Here is a 14,588-nt window from a genome sequence, read left to right on the forward strand (position 1 = left end):
TTGATTTCAATCCCAGTAAAAGGTGAAGGAGCAGAATTTGCCACCCCCAAATATGCCTCTTTGGCAAAAGGGTTATTTTAAGATGATTATTTTTTAAGAACTCCAAACTCAGGAGAAGCTCTAAAAACCCAAGTAGAAGTTGCCTTTTCATAGGACATATTAACATTTATAAGGGACTATCCATTCGTTAGGGTGTCTCCCTCTGTGGACGAGGAAGAGGGTGACTCTAAATCTCTAGAAACTCTTATCAATGGAGAAGGTAATGACTTAAATCTGCATAACAACCTTACCCTTGTTTCCTGTACATCGCCTGCTCCCCTCCCATAACGACTCCCCCATCCCCAACATTTTTCTTTTGTTGTTAGCTGAAGATGCTACTTAAGATGATGGCTAGGGCCATTTCAGAGAGTTATTCAGATTTCCTGGGTCTCTCCCAAGCAGATTAGAGGTATACATGTTATTAAACTTGTTTTTCTCTGGTTCATCTGTCTTTTATTATGGGGTGAGGGAATGTGTCCTCAGCCAAGAATTTAGAAGGCTAGAAGGAAAATTATTTTTCCTAACAAAGGTAAAGGCTTCACCGCTGTCTACTAACATCTACAGGATCTGGCCCCTCTGCTACTTAGCATCCTCTCTTCCTACTCTTGTGCTCCTTCACTTGGTTTCAGCAATACTGGCCTTCTTGCGGTTCTTAGAACATGGCAGGTAGGTTTCAGTCTTTCTGACACACTTTCCGCCCAGATATCCACAGGGTTTACTCCTTCTTTTATCTTTGCTTCAAATGTTACCTTAGTGGGCCGCCTGGGTGTCTCAGTCGGTTGGGTGTCTGCCTTCAGCTCGGGTCATGATCCCGGGGTCCTGGGATCGAGCCCCACATTGGGCTCCCCGATCCTCTGGGAGCCTGCTTCTCCCTTTCCCTCTGCCTGCCGCTCCCCCTGCTTGTTCTTGCTCTCTCTCTCTCTCTCTCTCTGTCAAATAAATAGATAAAATCTTAAAAAAAAACAAATGTTACCTTAGCAAAGCCAATGCTGATCCACCCTTTCAATTTTGCACCCTTCCTTTCCATACTCTAGACCCTCCTTCCTTTCCATACTCTAGACCCTCCTTCCTTTATTTCTTGCATAGCACTTTTCAACTTCAAACATACTGATGGATTGATTTCGATTGTTTATTGTCTTTCCCTCTGTAACTAAAATGTTAGCTCCAGGTCAGCAGGCACTCTTCTCTTTTTGTTCACGGATGTATTCCCAGCACCTGAAACAGCGCTGGCACAGAATAGACACCGTGTTTGAGTAAGGATTTGCTAAGTGGATAAATGAATGGATGGATGGTCTTCATGACCAGATGATAAAAGCACCTACCCATTTTTCTTCTAGTACTTCAATGGTTCTACCCTTTACATTTAAATCTTTGAGTTGGAATTTATTCCAGAGTAAAAAGTGTGGTGTGAATCCAGATTTTTCCCCCCTTCAAATGCCTAATTGTCTTGACACAATTTATTGCAAAATCCATTGTTCTCCACCCCCTCATTTGAAATATTTCTGAAGACATACTTCAGTTCCTTTTAATCAATATTAAGTTTGGTAAAAACTCATTCTCTCCTTCATTGTGGAGAAACGTCCAGTAGAATTAGATCTTCATCCCTTCCGCCAGTTTCTATAGAGATATCAGACCCACACTTTGGTTTACAAAGTTTTTCCTCGCTTATTGTAGCTAAGTTGGCTATCTTCTGGACAGTGGCTACTTTAAGTGGTTTGGAAAGTCTCCCAATCTGTAATCTCATGAAATTCTTCCCTCCCTTCCTTCTTGCTGGACACCAGATAACAGATGTTTCTAGAACACGTGGCAGGATATCTTTCTGTCGTCTGGAGAACACGCATAACTGGATGCAGAGGGACCCTTCATATGAAAACGCAAGCCTGCCCAGAGAGCTTCAATTTACTCACCTCAGAGTGAGCCTTAATTTGATGATCACAGTTTCTTTTTTTTAAAGGGTTTTTTTTTTAATTAAGCAGAAGTTATTTCTTAATCATTTAATTGCTTTTCGTTGTTGTTTGTTTTAGTAAAAAAAAATGTGAGCCCTTTGCAGGTAAATTGAGATTTAAGACAAGGCTACAGTATTCATTAAATACTCGCTATGCCCCCCATCTCATACTAAGTACCGTGGAGAACAAAAAGAGCTTGCAAGTCATTCAGCCAACATTTATTTGGCACTGATTATATTCCAAGGATACCTAGCAGTGAAGTAATATTGCTTGACTCAGTCTATCAGTCAATCATCGAGATGGCATCTGGACAGAATCAACCGGACCGAGGGAAAAATTATAGTAAAGCGAACATATAACTATACTTAATGATAATCCAAAGGAGTTAAGTCGAAAGAAAGCAGCAAAGGGAAAAGTCTAGAGGATCCATGAGGGGGAGGGATGGGTTTCAGAGATTACTTTTGGGCTGTGTGAGACCTGCTTCTCCCACTGTCCATTGGCCAGATCCCTTCACATTGGGCTGGCCCACCTCCCCTCTCCAGGATGACATCAGCAATACCCTGCTTCCGGCTCCTCCCTCCCCCAGTATAGTTTCCAGACAGCAGCCGTGGTGATCTCTTTAAGATGGAATCTGATTACCTCGGTCCACCTCTTAAAAAGGCTCCCCTCTTCAGTGCTACCTGGATCTAGTCAGTAGGCCCTCCCTCTCTAGCTTCTTCTTTTGTCCCCTCTGTCCTGACTTGCACTCTGGCTTCTTGTCCTTGGAAGTCCTGTTCCCTGCCCCCCCCCCCACACACACACTCCTGGGCACTCATTGCAAAGACCAGACTGATCTGGTCCACGTAGATGCACATTTCCCTCTTGAGACCCAAGGGGACAGGGACATTTATTGTAGAGTTGGCCTGGCTGAGTCTCAGAGCCTAGGGGAAGATCTGGTAGTGCTCTGTCTGGATTTGAGACAGAAATACAGTGCCTGCCGATCCAGGGGAAGGGATTTCTCTTGATTCCTCCTGGGGGTGCAGACTGCTTGCTGAGCCAGGCATTTAAGTGGTTTTTGCCAACCTGGCCAATTCCCAACTATTGCCAGAGCCGGTAATTTACATAACTCATCCTGAAGGCAAATGGACAGGACTTTTGCTTTATTTGTCATTATTTGGCTAGGAAATAAAGGAACCAATATTCTTGCCCTACTGAGTACTATTCCCTCCAGTAATGTTACTAATTCAGAGCTGGTTCCAAGGCTCCTTGGGGTTTTTACCCATGACTTGAACATCATTTACTACCACCTGCCTGGCTTATACCATAACACACCATGGGCAGAGTAATTTTTTTTAAAGGTTTTATTTATTTATTTGCCAGGGAGAGAGAGAGAGAGCACAAGCAGGGGGGAGCAGCAGGCAGAGGGAGAAGCAGACTCTCCGCTGAGCAAGGAGCCCCATGCTGGACTCCATCCCAGGACGCTGGGATCATGACCTGAGCCAAAGGCACAGGGTTCACCAACTGAGACACCCAGGCGACCGTGGGCAGAGTAATTGTAACTGTGAAGAAGAAAAGTAACAACTGTTAATAAATCCTACTCCCACGAAGATAAACTGGTAACGTTTTAGCATATTTCCTTCCAGTTGCTTCTCTCCATAGACAGATTTTCTAGTTAATAATGTGTGATCTTGGGCCTTCTTTTCCCATTGTGTTCTCTTTTTTGGTGGTCTCATTCTTGTATTATCATTTGTAAGCGACAATTTAGCCCTGATCTCTACTCTGAGCATCAAGTTTCTCCACATCTCCATCCCAAACTTGCTTCTCTGCAACCATTTTGGTAAGTGGCCACCACCATTTATGCCAGATATTTACTTAGTCCTCCATACTGACTTCTGTTGCCTCAATTCTACCCCAGCCCTTTCCCGTCTGATTCATTAGCAAATTCTGTCCACCCTACCGGCCAGACATACCTAACAATTGTTCCTTCCTCCCCATCTCCACTGCCACCACCCTAATTCAAGGCCCCTCTCTCTCCAGGTCTGTTCACCCAACCCCAGTGGTATCCCTCCTTTCACACTTAACCCTCTGCAATCTTTTAATGGGTTCAAAGATTCTGCCTACCTCCTTGGTTCCCTCTCTTGATGCCCCTTAAATTGCTGTCACCCTGGATCTCTTTCTCTTGATCTGTGCTTTCTGCTTAGTGCTCTCTCTTCTTGAAAAGCTTTCCCATGGTTAGTTTCTTTTCTCCATTCAGATCTGATGTGACATCTAAAATCAAATTTGGTCTCCCATATATCGTCTACCAAAGCACCTAGTTTACTTCCTCCCTGGCACTAATCACAACATGTAATTGTTTTGGTATTTGTATTAAAATTGTTTTCGTTGGTTTTTAAATAGAGAATTTTAAATTTTTGTAATCCCCCCAACACGAGTAGATTGGCACCGATAAAATACACAATGCCCACTTAAATTTGAGTTAAACATCAAGTAAGTTTTTTGTATATGATTTTGGGACATACGTATGCTGAAAAAATTTATCTGAGATTCAAACTTAACTGGGCGTCCTGTATTTTTATTTGCCAAATTTGGTAGTTTTACCTTCGAAGTAAGTGCCTCCTTTCCCTCGTCTCGCTTATTCTGGGTTGTATCCTCACAGGCAAGCCCAGAGCCTGCTTTTTATTAGTAGGTGTTCAGTAATTGTTCTATATGAAATAACTGTCTGCTGTTTTGTACTTTTTTTCCCTCCCTAAGTGACATTCATTTATCAGAATTTTCCCCATTCACTAAAAATTCTTATTGAAGATATTTTGGGAAGACGTATTTTATTATCTAAACTTGTTTCCCATTTACGCAAAATTAGCATAGTTAGGAGTATCTATCTTCATCACATTGTTTTGAGAATTAAATGAGTTAATGGGTATAAAGTTCAGCACCGCGTCCGGCCCCCTAGAATATGCAATAAATTTCAGTTCGGTATTAAATGTAGCTAGCCCCTGAACCATTTTAGCGGACAGCAAAAACGCGGGTTTGTGGAGCACGGGTGGGGGCTGGGAAAACGGTTAGAAACGGGCGCCGGCTAGAACGCGGAGGGCCCGGGGAAAGGGGAGGAGCAAGGAGTGAATGACAGAGAAGACAGCCAATGGGGAGACTGGGAACCGCTCCCCCTCCCTTTGCGTTTCAAATTCTAAGCTCGGTTTCCATCCGGGTCCTTCAGCCTCGTTCCCGGGCAGTATAAAGTTTGCTGTCTCCTTTGTTCGCCCTCGTTGCGCAGTAGTGCTAGCGGCTTCCCTCTTCCGTTCTCGGCACCGGCGGCACTCCCTCGTGCTGAGCTGCTACGAAGCCCCTGCCGGCGAGCTCGTAGGAGCTTGGAACCGTCGTCACCCCTCCGGTACGTGTTACCCTTCCCTTCTTCCGTTTCTCGTACCTTCTTGCCACGTTAGAACTTGGGATTATCTCCCTGGAGATGGGGGTGGCGGGCGCCATTTTAAGACCGAAAGGTGCCGACCTATTTTGCTAAAGCTGCGCGTGTCCGAGGAAAACAGACGTGGGGACTCCGTTCCGTTGTGTGCCTCTCGAGAAAGTTTGGCTGTCGCCTGCGGGGGTGGTGCCGGAGGTCGCGGCTGGAACGGGACGAGGGCAGACCGCGCCACCGCGGTACCTGCATTGGGATGGCGCTGGCGCTACGGCTGGGCACGTGCGCTTTTACGCGGGTCCTTGTTCATTGGCGGCCTTGGAGAGGAAGCCCTTTGAATTTTCCCAGCCACTGCTGATGGCAAAAGTTACTTCCCTGACCAATGTAGGTTTTTCTGGGTTGACTCCAAGTGTCGCCATTTTGTGTTTTCCACGCGGTTTTTAATGACGGGTTTTAATTGGGTTCTGCTGCAGTCATGGAGTGTTGAGTGATACGATGCGCGCTTCCACCTTCCGTTATGAAACGATCCTGAAACCTTTTTTGTTTTTCTTCTAAAAGAACCTTTTCGGCGGGGTTGGGGGCTGGTGAAGAAGAGGAGGTAAAACTTGGCTCAAACTTTAAATTTCTGCTTAGATTGATTAGAGAATCCTAATGAGGAAAGGCGGAAAGGCAAAGTTCTTGGAAGAGGACCTGCGTCTGGCCTGTGTGACCTTGAATGAGGCGATACACTTTAAAAAACCATTAGGGTAATTGGGAATGTGATAATTGAATCTTTAAAAGGGAACACAAATAGGATTAAAACTAGAATTGCTTTTTCAAATGCTGAGTAGCTGTTACCTAATTAAAATTGCCAAGGTGGATTAAGGATGAAGGTGTTAGTTAAATTGGCCTTTTTAACTAGTTTAATGTAAACTCCGCTGTCACTATACTACTTAAATTGGTTTCCTGCTGAGGCTTAGAAACGAATACTTTTTGGTGTCTGCAGTTTAGAAGAAATGATTTTAGTAAAAACAAGAAAGATACACCAGTAAATATACTTGTGTCCCATAAACTTGAACTTTATATAGGGAGGTAATACTGTTCGTTTTCAACAGTCTCTCACCAGGGGGAAAAAAATGGTTGAAGCAGATCGCCCAGGAAAGCTTTTCATTGGTGGCCTCAATACAGAAACAAATGAAAAAGCCCTTGAAGCAGTATTTGGCAAATATGGACGAATAGTGGAAGGTGAGTTGTCTGAAAGCATATAGGGAGCTGTTAAAATTAAAAATGTAAGCTATGATGTATTTGATTGCGTTGATCGTCTGAAATGATACACTGTTTTGTCCTCTAAGAAGTTCTGAGCTTACATTTTGTAGGCGCACTTCTGTTACTTAATTCGAACTAGAGTAACACTATCCCCCCCCCCAAAAAACTACTTTTTTAGTTCTATTGATGAAAGATCGTGAAACCAACAAATCGAGAGGATTTGCTTTTGTCACCTTTGAGAGCCCAGCAGATGCTAAGGATGCAGCCAGAGACATGAATGGAAAGGTGAGATTGCACAATAACTGTTTCCTAGTGCATAAACAGTGTTACTGAAGTCTGGTCTAGGGAAGTTCTTGAGTTGTGTTTGAATGTATACCTTTCCAGAACCCTCTAATCTTTGCCCTTTGTAATTTCCAATTTTGCAAAGTTGTGGATTATACTCTTATTAGATTGTTTCAGTTCAGAAAATTATATATGACCGTGTGTTATCTAGAATCCATAAGATGACTTGGTAACTTGGTTTTTATTTTCGGTTATCGCATTTGATAACAAGTTGACTGTCTGGCTTTTTAAATTTTATTGACCAGCAGTGTGATGGATTCACCTTATGTTGGGGCTCAACTGATCAGTATCGTTCTAAAAAACTTTAAATGGAAAAATGACCCTGTATTTTATCGCTTTTCTCAGATTAATTGGTGAGCTAAATTTACCTAAAAACCTCATTTTGGAGGGCACATTGGTGTCACAATGCATAGTGAATGGATCTGCAAGATCTCTTTAAATAAGGATACGATTAACCATTTTGATATTCTTTAGTCCTTAGATGGAAAAGCCATCAAAGTAGAACAGGCCACTAAACCATCATTTGAAAGTGGTAGACGTGGACCACCTCCACCTCCAAGAAGCAGAGGCCCTCCAAGAGGTCTTAGAGGCGGAAGAGGAGGAAGTGGAGGAACCAGGGGACCTCCCTCACGTGGAGGGCACATGGGTAATGACTTGAGTCTACCCCAGGCTTGTTGGAGAATTTTAGGAACTGCAAACCCCACGCCAGTCTGCATTGGTTAAGTTCTGTTGTAAATTCTCCAGCTTTTGATACTCTGAACACCTCATTTACCAAAGTCCTAATGACTTAAGAGAAACGTAGAAGGCATCCTAAGTTAGTATTTAAAAAAAAACAATGAATGGGAACCTGACTGACAACTCTTGATCACAGGGCATGAGTTTGAGTCCGATGTTGGGTTGTAGAGATTACTTAAATAATAAAAAAATGAAACCATGGGCAACAAAACTATCCAGAATTTGCAGAAAATTTTTGATAATAAATACTTTTTAAGTGTATAAAAATGAAACAATTTGTATTTTTCTTTGAAGCAACTTAGACTACACTTAAGTTTTGTTAGTCTGTGTAGACTCCCTTATGCTTGGTAGTCTTGGGCAAGTAAAAACTCAAGATTCCCCAACTAAACAGAAAATGGTCATTGATACAGCAAAGAAACATCTTATTGATGCTAGAATTAACATGTTTTTCTTTTCTATTTCAATGTAGATGATGGTGGCTATTCCATGAATTTTAACATGAGTTCTTCCAGGGGACCACTTCCAGTAAAAAGAGGACCACCACCACGAAGTGGTGGTCCTCCTCCTAAAAGATCTGCCCCTTCAGGACCAGTTCGAAGCAGCAGTGGAATGGGAGGAAGAGGTAAATGCTGGATTTATAGAACAATCTGTTCTACCACTATAACAAAGGATTGATAAGTGAATTTCAAAAATGATGCTTTAAAATAAAAAACTTAGGGGGGCCTGGGTGACTCAGTCTGTTAAGCTTCTGCGTTCAGGTCGGGTCATGATCCCAGTGTCCTGGGATCCAGCCCCATGTAGGGCTCCTGGCTCAGGGGAGCCTGCTTCTCCCTCTTCCCCTCCCTTCTGCTTGTGCTCTTTCTTGCTCTCTCTCTCAAAATCTTAAACAATATAAAATAAAATAAACTTCTAAATATAAAAATGATGCTTATGAAACTGACTCATGGACTAGAGGGGAATCTAGGTACATAAGGTTGTAAGTACTGAAAAGATTGTGAGTAGGAAATTTTAAAGAAGAAACGTCTTGATTTAGGACCATACTGTCTTATTTGAATCCCTGCTTTTCATTGCCTGAATGTAAATGCACATTTTAGCTTTCCATTTTGGGTATATTTTAAAAATGGGTTTTTTTTCCCTTAAGCTCCTGTGTCACGCGGAAGAGATAGTTACGGAGGCCCACCTCGAAGGGAACCCCTGCCCTCTCGTAGAGATGTTTATTTGTCCCCAAGAGATGATGGATACTCTACTAAAGACAGGTAACGGACAAATGTGGTAGTTTGTCTTACTAATAATTGAGGTTGAAAGAACTTTTCGGGGCGCCTGGGTGGCGCAGTTGGTTAAGCGACTGCCTTCGGCTCAGGTCATGATCCTGGAGTCCCAGGATCGAGTCCCACATCGGGCTCCCTGCTCAGCGGGGGGTCTGCTTCTCCCTCTGACCCTCTTCCCTCTCGTGCTCTCTGTCTCTCATTCTCTCTCTCAAATAAATAAATAAAATCTTTAAAAAAAAAAAGAAGAACTTTTCAAAAGTGTGAACCAAGTTAAATTTTGTTTTTGTAGCTATTCAAGCAGAGATTACCCAAGTTCTCGTGATACAAGAGATTATGCACCACCACCAAGAGATTATACTTACCGTGATTATGGTCATTCCAGTTCACGTGATGACTACCCATCGAGAGGCTATAGGTAAAGTAATATTGCTGCTTGCCACAAGCTTGCTGTAAAAAATGAAATTGCTCTGAAGATTGATGCCCTGTAACTAAACAAGTTTTTCTCTTGGATTTAGTGATAGAGATGGCTATGGTCGTGATCGTGACTATTCAGATCATCCAAGTGGAGGTTCCTACAGAGATTCATATGAGAGTTATGGTAAGATACTGGTTGAGGGTCTTTGAATATCACCAGCTTGAGTTTTTAGGTTCATGAGCCACTTTATTAGGCTGTGTGGTGCTTGCTTTTTAAGGGATATTTGCTTGCTTTTAAGGGGTAACTTTATCAGCTGGGCTTTTCCTAGTTTTGTGAGGGGCTTTTGTTTTTTCTGAGTTTTTTTTTTTGAGGCTGTTTGCTTGCTTTGGAGGGGATTTTGCTTGCTTAAATTGGCAGCCTTATGTGTTTTCCCCCAACAGTGAAAATACAATTTAAAAATTTTATTAACAAGATCAAATGTTTACCATTGCAATATGAAGGAAAGTCTACAGTTCAAAATTGCAACTTATCACTGGAAAGTGTCTGAGTGTCTACTATAAAATAACAAGCTGTCTGGAATATCCTCTTGAAATACACACCGTCTTCAGTCTTTTCAAACAAACATTAAAACCCATCCATTTCCGTATCTCAGCAGATGAGCAAATCCCTGTTAATGGCCAGCAATGGCAGAGTTTAAAACCTCCCATTTAAGAAAGTAAACGTTTAATACAAGAATTCTGTAAATTCAGATTTAAATGTTGTATATATACAATTTATAGTGTTGCCATATTACCTGACCATTGACCCTGCAGGTAACTCACGTAGTGCTCCACCTACACGAGGGCCCCCGCCATCTTATGGTGGAAGCAGTCGCTATGATGATTACAGCAGCTCACGTGACGGATATGGTGGAAGTCGAGACAGTTACTCAAGCAGCCGAAGTGATCTCTACTCAAGTGGTCGTGATCGGGTTGGCAGACAAGAAAGAGGGCTTCCCCCTTCTATGGAAAGGGGGTACCCTCCTCCACGTGATTCCTACAGCAGTTCAAGCCGCGGAGCACCAAGAGGTGGTGGCCGTGGAGGAAGCCGATCTGATAGAGGGGGAGGCAGAAGCAGATATTAAAAACAAACAAAACTTTGGACCAAAATCCCTGTTCAAAGAAACAAACAAAAAAGTGGAACCTTTTCTGTCATAACTACCCAAGGACTACTAAAAGGAAAAATTGTGTTACCTTTTTTTAAATTTCCTGTTAAGTTCCCCTTCCATAATTTTTATGTTCTTGTGAGGGAAAAAAAAGTAAAACCTGTTTAATCTTATTTGACTTTATGACATTGCTTTCAATAAGCAAATGTTAAATGTGTTAAGACTTGACTTGTGTACTAGTGTTGTAATTTTTCAAGTTAAAAGTGTCCCTAAAGGCCACTTCCTATATCTGATTTTTCCCAGTAAATGAGGCAAAGCAATTCTAAGACCTTCCACAAACATCTAGCCATCTAAAATGGAGAGGTGAATCCTTCTGCCTATACAAACAAGCTAGCTATTAGAGGGTGGTCGGGGTATGCTACTCTAGGATTTCAGAGTGTCTTCAAACTGAAATCTCAATGTTCTCAGTATGAAAAACCTGAGATCAGATGCTTATGTAAGGAAAGTGCTATTCACCCAGTAAACCCAAAAAAGCAAATGGATAATGCTGGCCATATTTTGCCTTTCTGACATTTCCTTGGGAATCTACAAGAACCTCCCCTTCCCCCTCCCCCAATAAGACCATTTAAGTGTGTGTTAAGCAACTACAGAATACTAAATAAAAAGTTTGGCCAAAACCAACCATGAAGCTGCAAACGGTGCTTGCTCTTACTGTTTCAAATTTTTGCAACTCTGTAGTGTCTCACTTTTAAGGAACAGCTTGATTGCAAAGGAGAAAATAGATAAGCAATGAAGTTATCTCCAACTTCTCAAAGGCTTATGACTTCTAAAAAGTGAATCTATCAGCATTCCACATCAGATTTAAAGCATCAAATGCCTGTGAAACAGCAAAGATGGTAAGCAAAGCAAACTAGTTTTTCCGTCTAAGTCGAGCTTGAACACTTACCTTCCTCATAGTACAGTGAGACATACTGTACCTCATGGCAATGGAAATGCTTTCTAGATTTAAAAAAAAAAAACTTTTGGAAAAGCAAAGTGTTCGATAGCATATTAGAAGTCCTCCAAATTCAACACATGGATTTTTTTTTTTTAAAGCATGTATGACACTTAAAGGCCTTAATACAGCTGTTGTTTACCAATGGCGATCTGGGGCTTGGGGAGGGGGTGTCTTTTTTTTTTTTTCTTTTTTTTAAGTATTTTTGATGAAGACCTTTAAACATGCTTCATATGTTTTAACATTTTTCAAAATAGCCTTTTAGTCAATATAGGAAATGGCTTAAGTTTGGGGTTCCACTCTCTGCCCCTGTAAGCCATTGCAAACTTGACATTTAGTTGGATGCCTGACTTGTTTTTAGTTCTATGAAACTACACTGTATGGAGAAAATCTATTGCAAGTGGTCTTTAAAAAGCAAAACCTGAGGCAGCATGACCCAGGTCCAGCCATGAAGTTGAAAAAGATGCTCTTGAATATAGTAAACTTGAAGACCTCCAACTAAAATCCTTACACTGCACTTATTCCTTCAAATAAGTTTTGTCCGTTCAACTTATGGATTTAACATGGCAGTGCACCATTGGAACAGAATGAGAATCCATAAGCCATGCAACTTAACCATTTTAAGCCATTCCAGTCCATCCCAAGCCAGTGAATCTTCCACCACTTTGAGAATTAGTAGAACATGAAATAAAGTTAAGCTGCAAGTCTGAACTTGCCTTTTCTTTCTGGAAAAGAGCAGTTGTAGGCAAGTTTTGAAGATTTTCCTTTAAGAGAGATAACTAGTTACATATTTAATTTTTACAGGTTGAGGATTTTGGTCATTAATGGTTGGAGTGCTGATTTATTCACACTAGATAAAGCTGGCAGCAAGAGAAATCAAATGCTAAGGTAAGTTTTAAAAGCTGTGGCCTTTATAGGTGTAAGAGCTTTTCCACTTTGCATACCTGTGATACTTGTAAGTTTTCTGTGAAGGGGTATAATCTTAACTTGTGGATTAGGATAAAGTGCTGTAATGTGTAACACCTGGTACGTTAACTTACCCATTAGAACGTAGGGCAAAGTATTTTAAGCAGGTATATTTCCATTAGTGGCTCAGTCATATAATATTGGCATTTTTTCCTGCATTCTGTGTTTTTCAGCGGAGTTACTTATCCTGTAACTGGAAGTTTGTATCTCTTAAGGTCCTTTATAATTCATATTTAAATGTATAAAGCTTGCTACTATAGTCCCCATAAGCAGTGGTTGATTGGAGTGTACACTTTGTGTTTTGGTATGTGGACAAAACACAAATTGACAAACTGACTACAGGGAGAACAGATGCCACTGCTTCTCAGTTCCCACTTGGAGTAGCAGTGTTAACAGGTGTAATGATGACCTAGTTAATACTCAGTATTACCAAAGGCATAACAGGAATTGTAAGAGTATTTTCGATTGCATTTTAGAGCTTGTAATTTAAAGCAAATGTTTCTATTGCCAGTTAAAGCAATAAAGTATGTATTTAAGAATGGGTAAGAGGGGGAGTAATTTCTAGAATAAAAGAATATCTTGTGATCTGATCACATGCTTTTCATTTTACAGAGTTGTTGAAGCAGAAGAATGCTGATTGTCGATAAGGCACAACAGTTGCATAAGCAGTACTCATCAGAATTGGTTTGGTGCAGGCAATAGATTTTTGCCTTCAGGGGTTCCTGTGGATCTAAGGAAGGAAGGCATCAGTGTTGGTTAGCACTTAACTAGGGAGTGGTAGTTACTTAAAAAAAAAAAAAAAAAAGTAATTGACCAGATAAAGGGGAGCTGTTAAGGAAATTGGTAAGTGGAGGTAGTAAGTTCTTGTGGTTCTTTATGTGGATTTTACAGCTTTGGCTTTCCTTTTGTTAAAGTCCTGGGGACAATTCTGCAATTTAGAACTTCCTAATTATCGCTGACTGTCAGAAATTTGAAGTAGAAAAATGAAAGGCATGAGTGGTAACTCTCTATCCATTAAACTGTTTGATGTTTCAGCAAGTGGAACATTTGGTATAGTTTATCCAGAAGTAGGGTTCAGCTATAAAGCGAAGGGAGGAGTAGTGTCTGGAGACTAAAGTAACTGGAAACATAGCTGAAATGATTGAAAGCACACTTGAAGAACTGGAAACAATTGGGCCACTTGGCTTTTTTTTTTAACTGTACTGTTTGTAAGCCTGCTTTACCCCCACCACCTGTCATGGAAACCAGTCATGTTGGAGACTAGAGTCGATAGTATATAAAGCTAATAATGTTCTCAAAGGGACTGGATTTGAGTTGTTGGGTTAGAAGAACTAAGTACAAAAACTTACGAGATTTTTTTCATAGTAAAATCAGTGCTATCGTGTTTAATCTTCGCAACTGTGAGAAATAGTCCAAAAATTTGTAATCCTCATTGGACAGGCTCTTCTAATCACAGACCATGATGAGGGTATTGACCAAATTTAAGTAGTTGATGCATTTAACATAGCTGTCTTCTTCAGTCCTCCTGTAATGTAAACTACTTGGGATTATGCTTCTGATGACTTTTTGGCTCTGGAGATTTTATTTAGATATCTTGAAAATAGTGTAGAACATAGAAATTAATCATAATAAACATGAATACTAAATTCAAATTAAGCATACCTAAATGACCATTCGCTGTTTGGCAAATAGTTTACTGACCCAGCAGACTTACTACCCCATTGGAAAAAGAATCCGTCTTGATTCTTCCGGCTTTATACTGGTTGTAAAACAGAATGATAAAGAATGTTTTGTTTAACTGGTAGTTGAATATAGGACTTAGATATTATAGATCACTTTTCTCTTTTTGGAATGTTTTGTATTTGAAACTTAATAAAACTTAACATGCATTTTTTGTGGCCCCTGGGTTCTTTTTATTTTTTTGTAATAAGGACTTCAGGCTTTTCAATACGCTGTCCACCTGTCCCCCTCCCGCAAACTCGACTTCTCATGCACTTCACTTTTGAGCAGTTGCCATGGAACATAGTCAACCAAGGTGGCCTGTTTTGTGACTAGGCCCCCTTTATTAGGGGAGTGAGCTTCAGGTGTAGGTATCCAGGTAAT

General features: G+C 41.1%; 1 protein-coding gene and 1 non-coding gene across 2 annotated transcripts; both read left to right on the top strand.

Moving 5' to 3' along the window:
- Positions 1 to 5,192: 5,192 nt before the first annotated feature.
- On the top strand, positions 5,193 to 14,374 carry LOC118535478 (RNA-binding motif protein, X chromosome). Its single transcript, XM_078064451.1, has 11 exons — positions 5,193 to 5,352; positions 6,471 to 6,600; positions 6,800 to 6,906; positions 7,438 to 7,609; positions 8,168 to 8,320; positions 8,840 to 8,954; positions 9,256 to 9,381; positions 9,482 to 9,564; positions 10,194 to 11,421; positions 12,324 to 12,407; positions 13,098 to 14,374. Exons 2-9 carry the CDS (start codon positions 6,492 to 6,494, stop codon positions 10,502 to 10,504), a joined length of 1,176 nt encoding a protein of 391 aa, XP_077920577.1. The 5' UTR covers positions 5,193 to 5,352; positions 6,471 to 6,491; the 3' UTR covers positions 10,505 to 11,421; positions 12,324 to 12,407; positions 13,098 to 14,374.
- On the top strand, positions 6,649 to 6,720 carry LOC118535479 (small nucleolar RNA SNORD61). The gene has a single exon (XR_004917197.1). It is a non-coding gene; the product is annotated as a small nucleolar RNA SNORD61 (small nucleolar RNA).
- Positions 14,375 to 14,588: the final 214 nt, after the last annotated feature.

The sequence above is a fragment of the Halichoerus grypus genome, chromosome X (genome assembly GCF_964656455.1).
Source record: "Halichoerus grypus chromosome X, mHalGry1.hap1.1, whole genome shotgun sequence".
NCBI lineage: Eukaryota > Metazoa > Chordata > Mammalia > Carnivora > Phocidae > Halichoerus > Halichoerus grypus.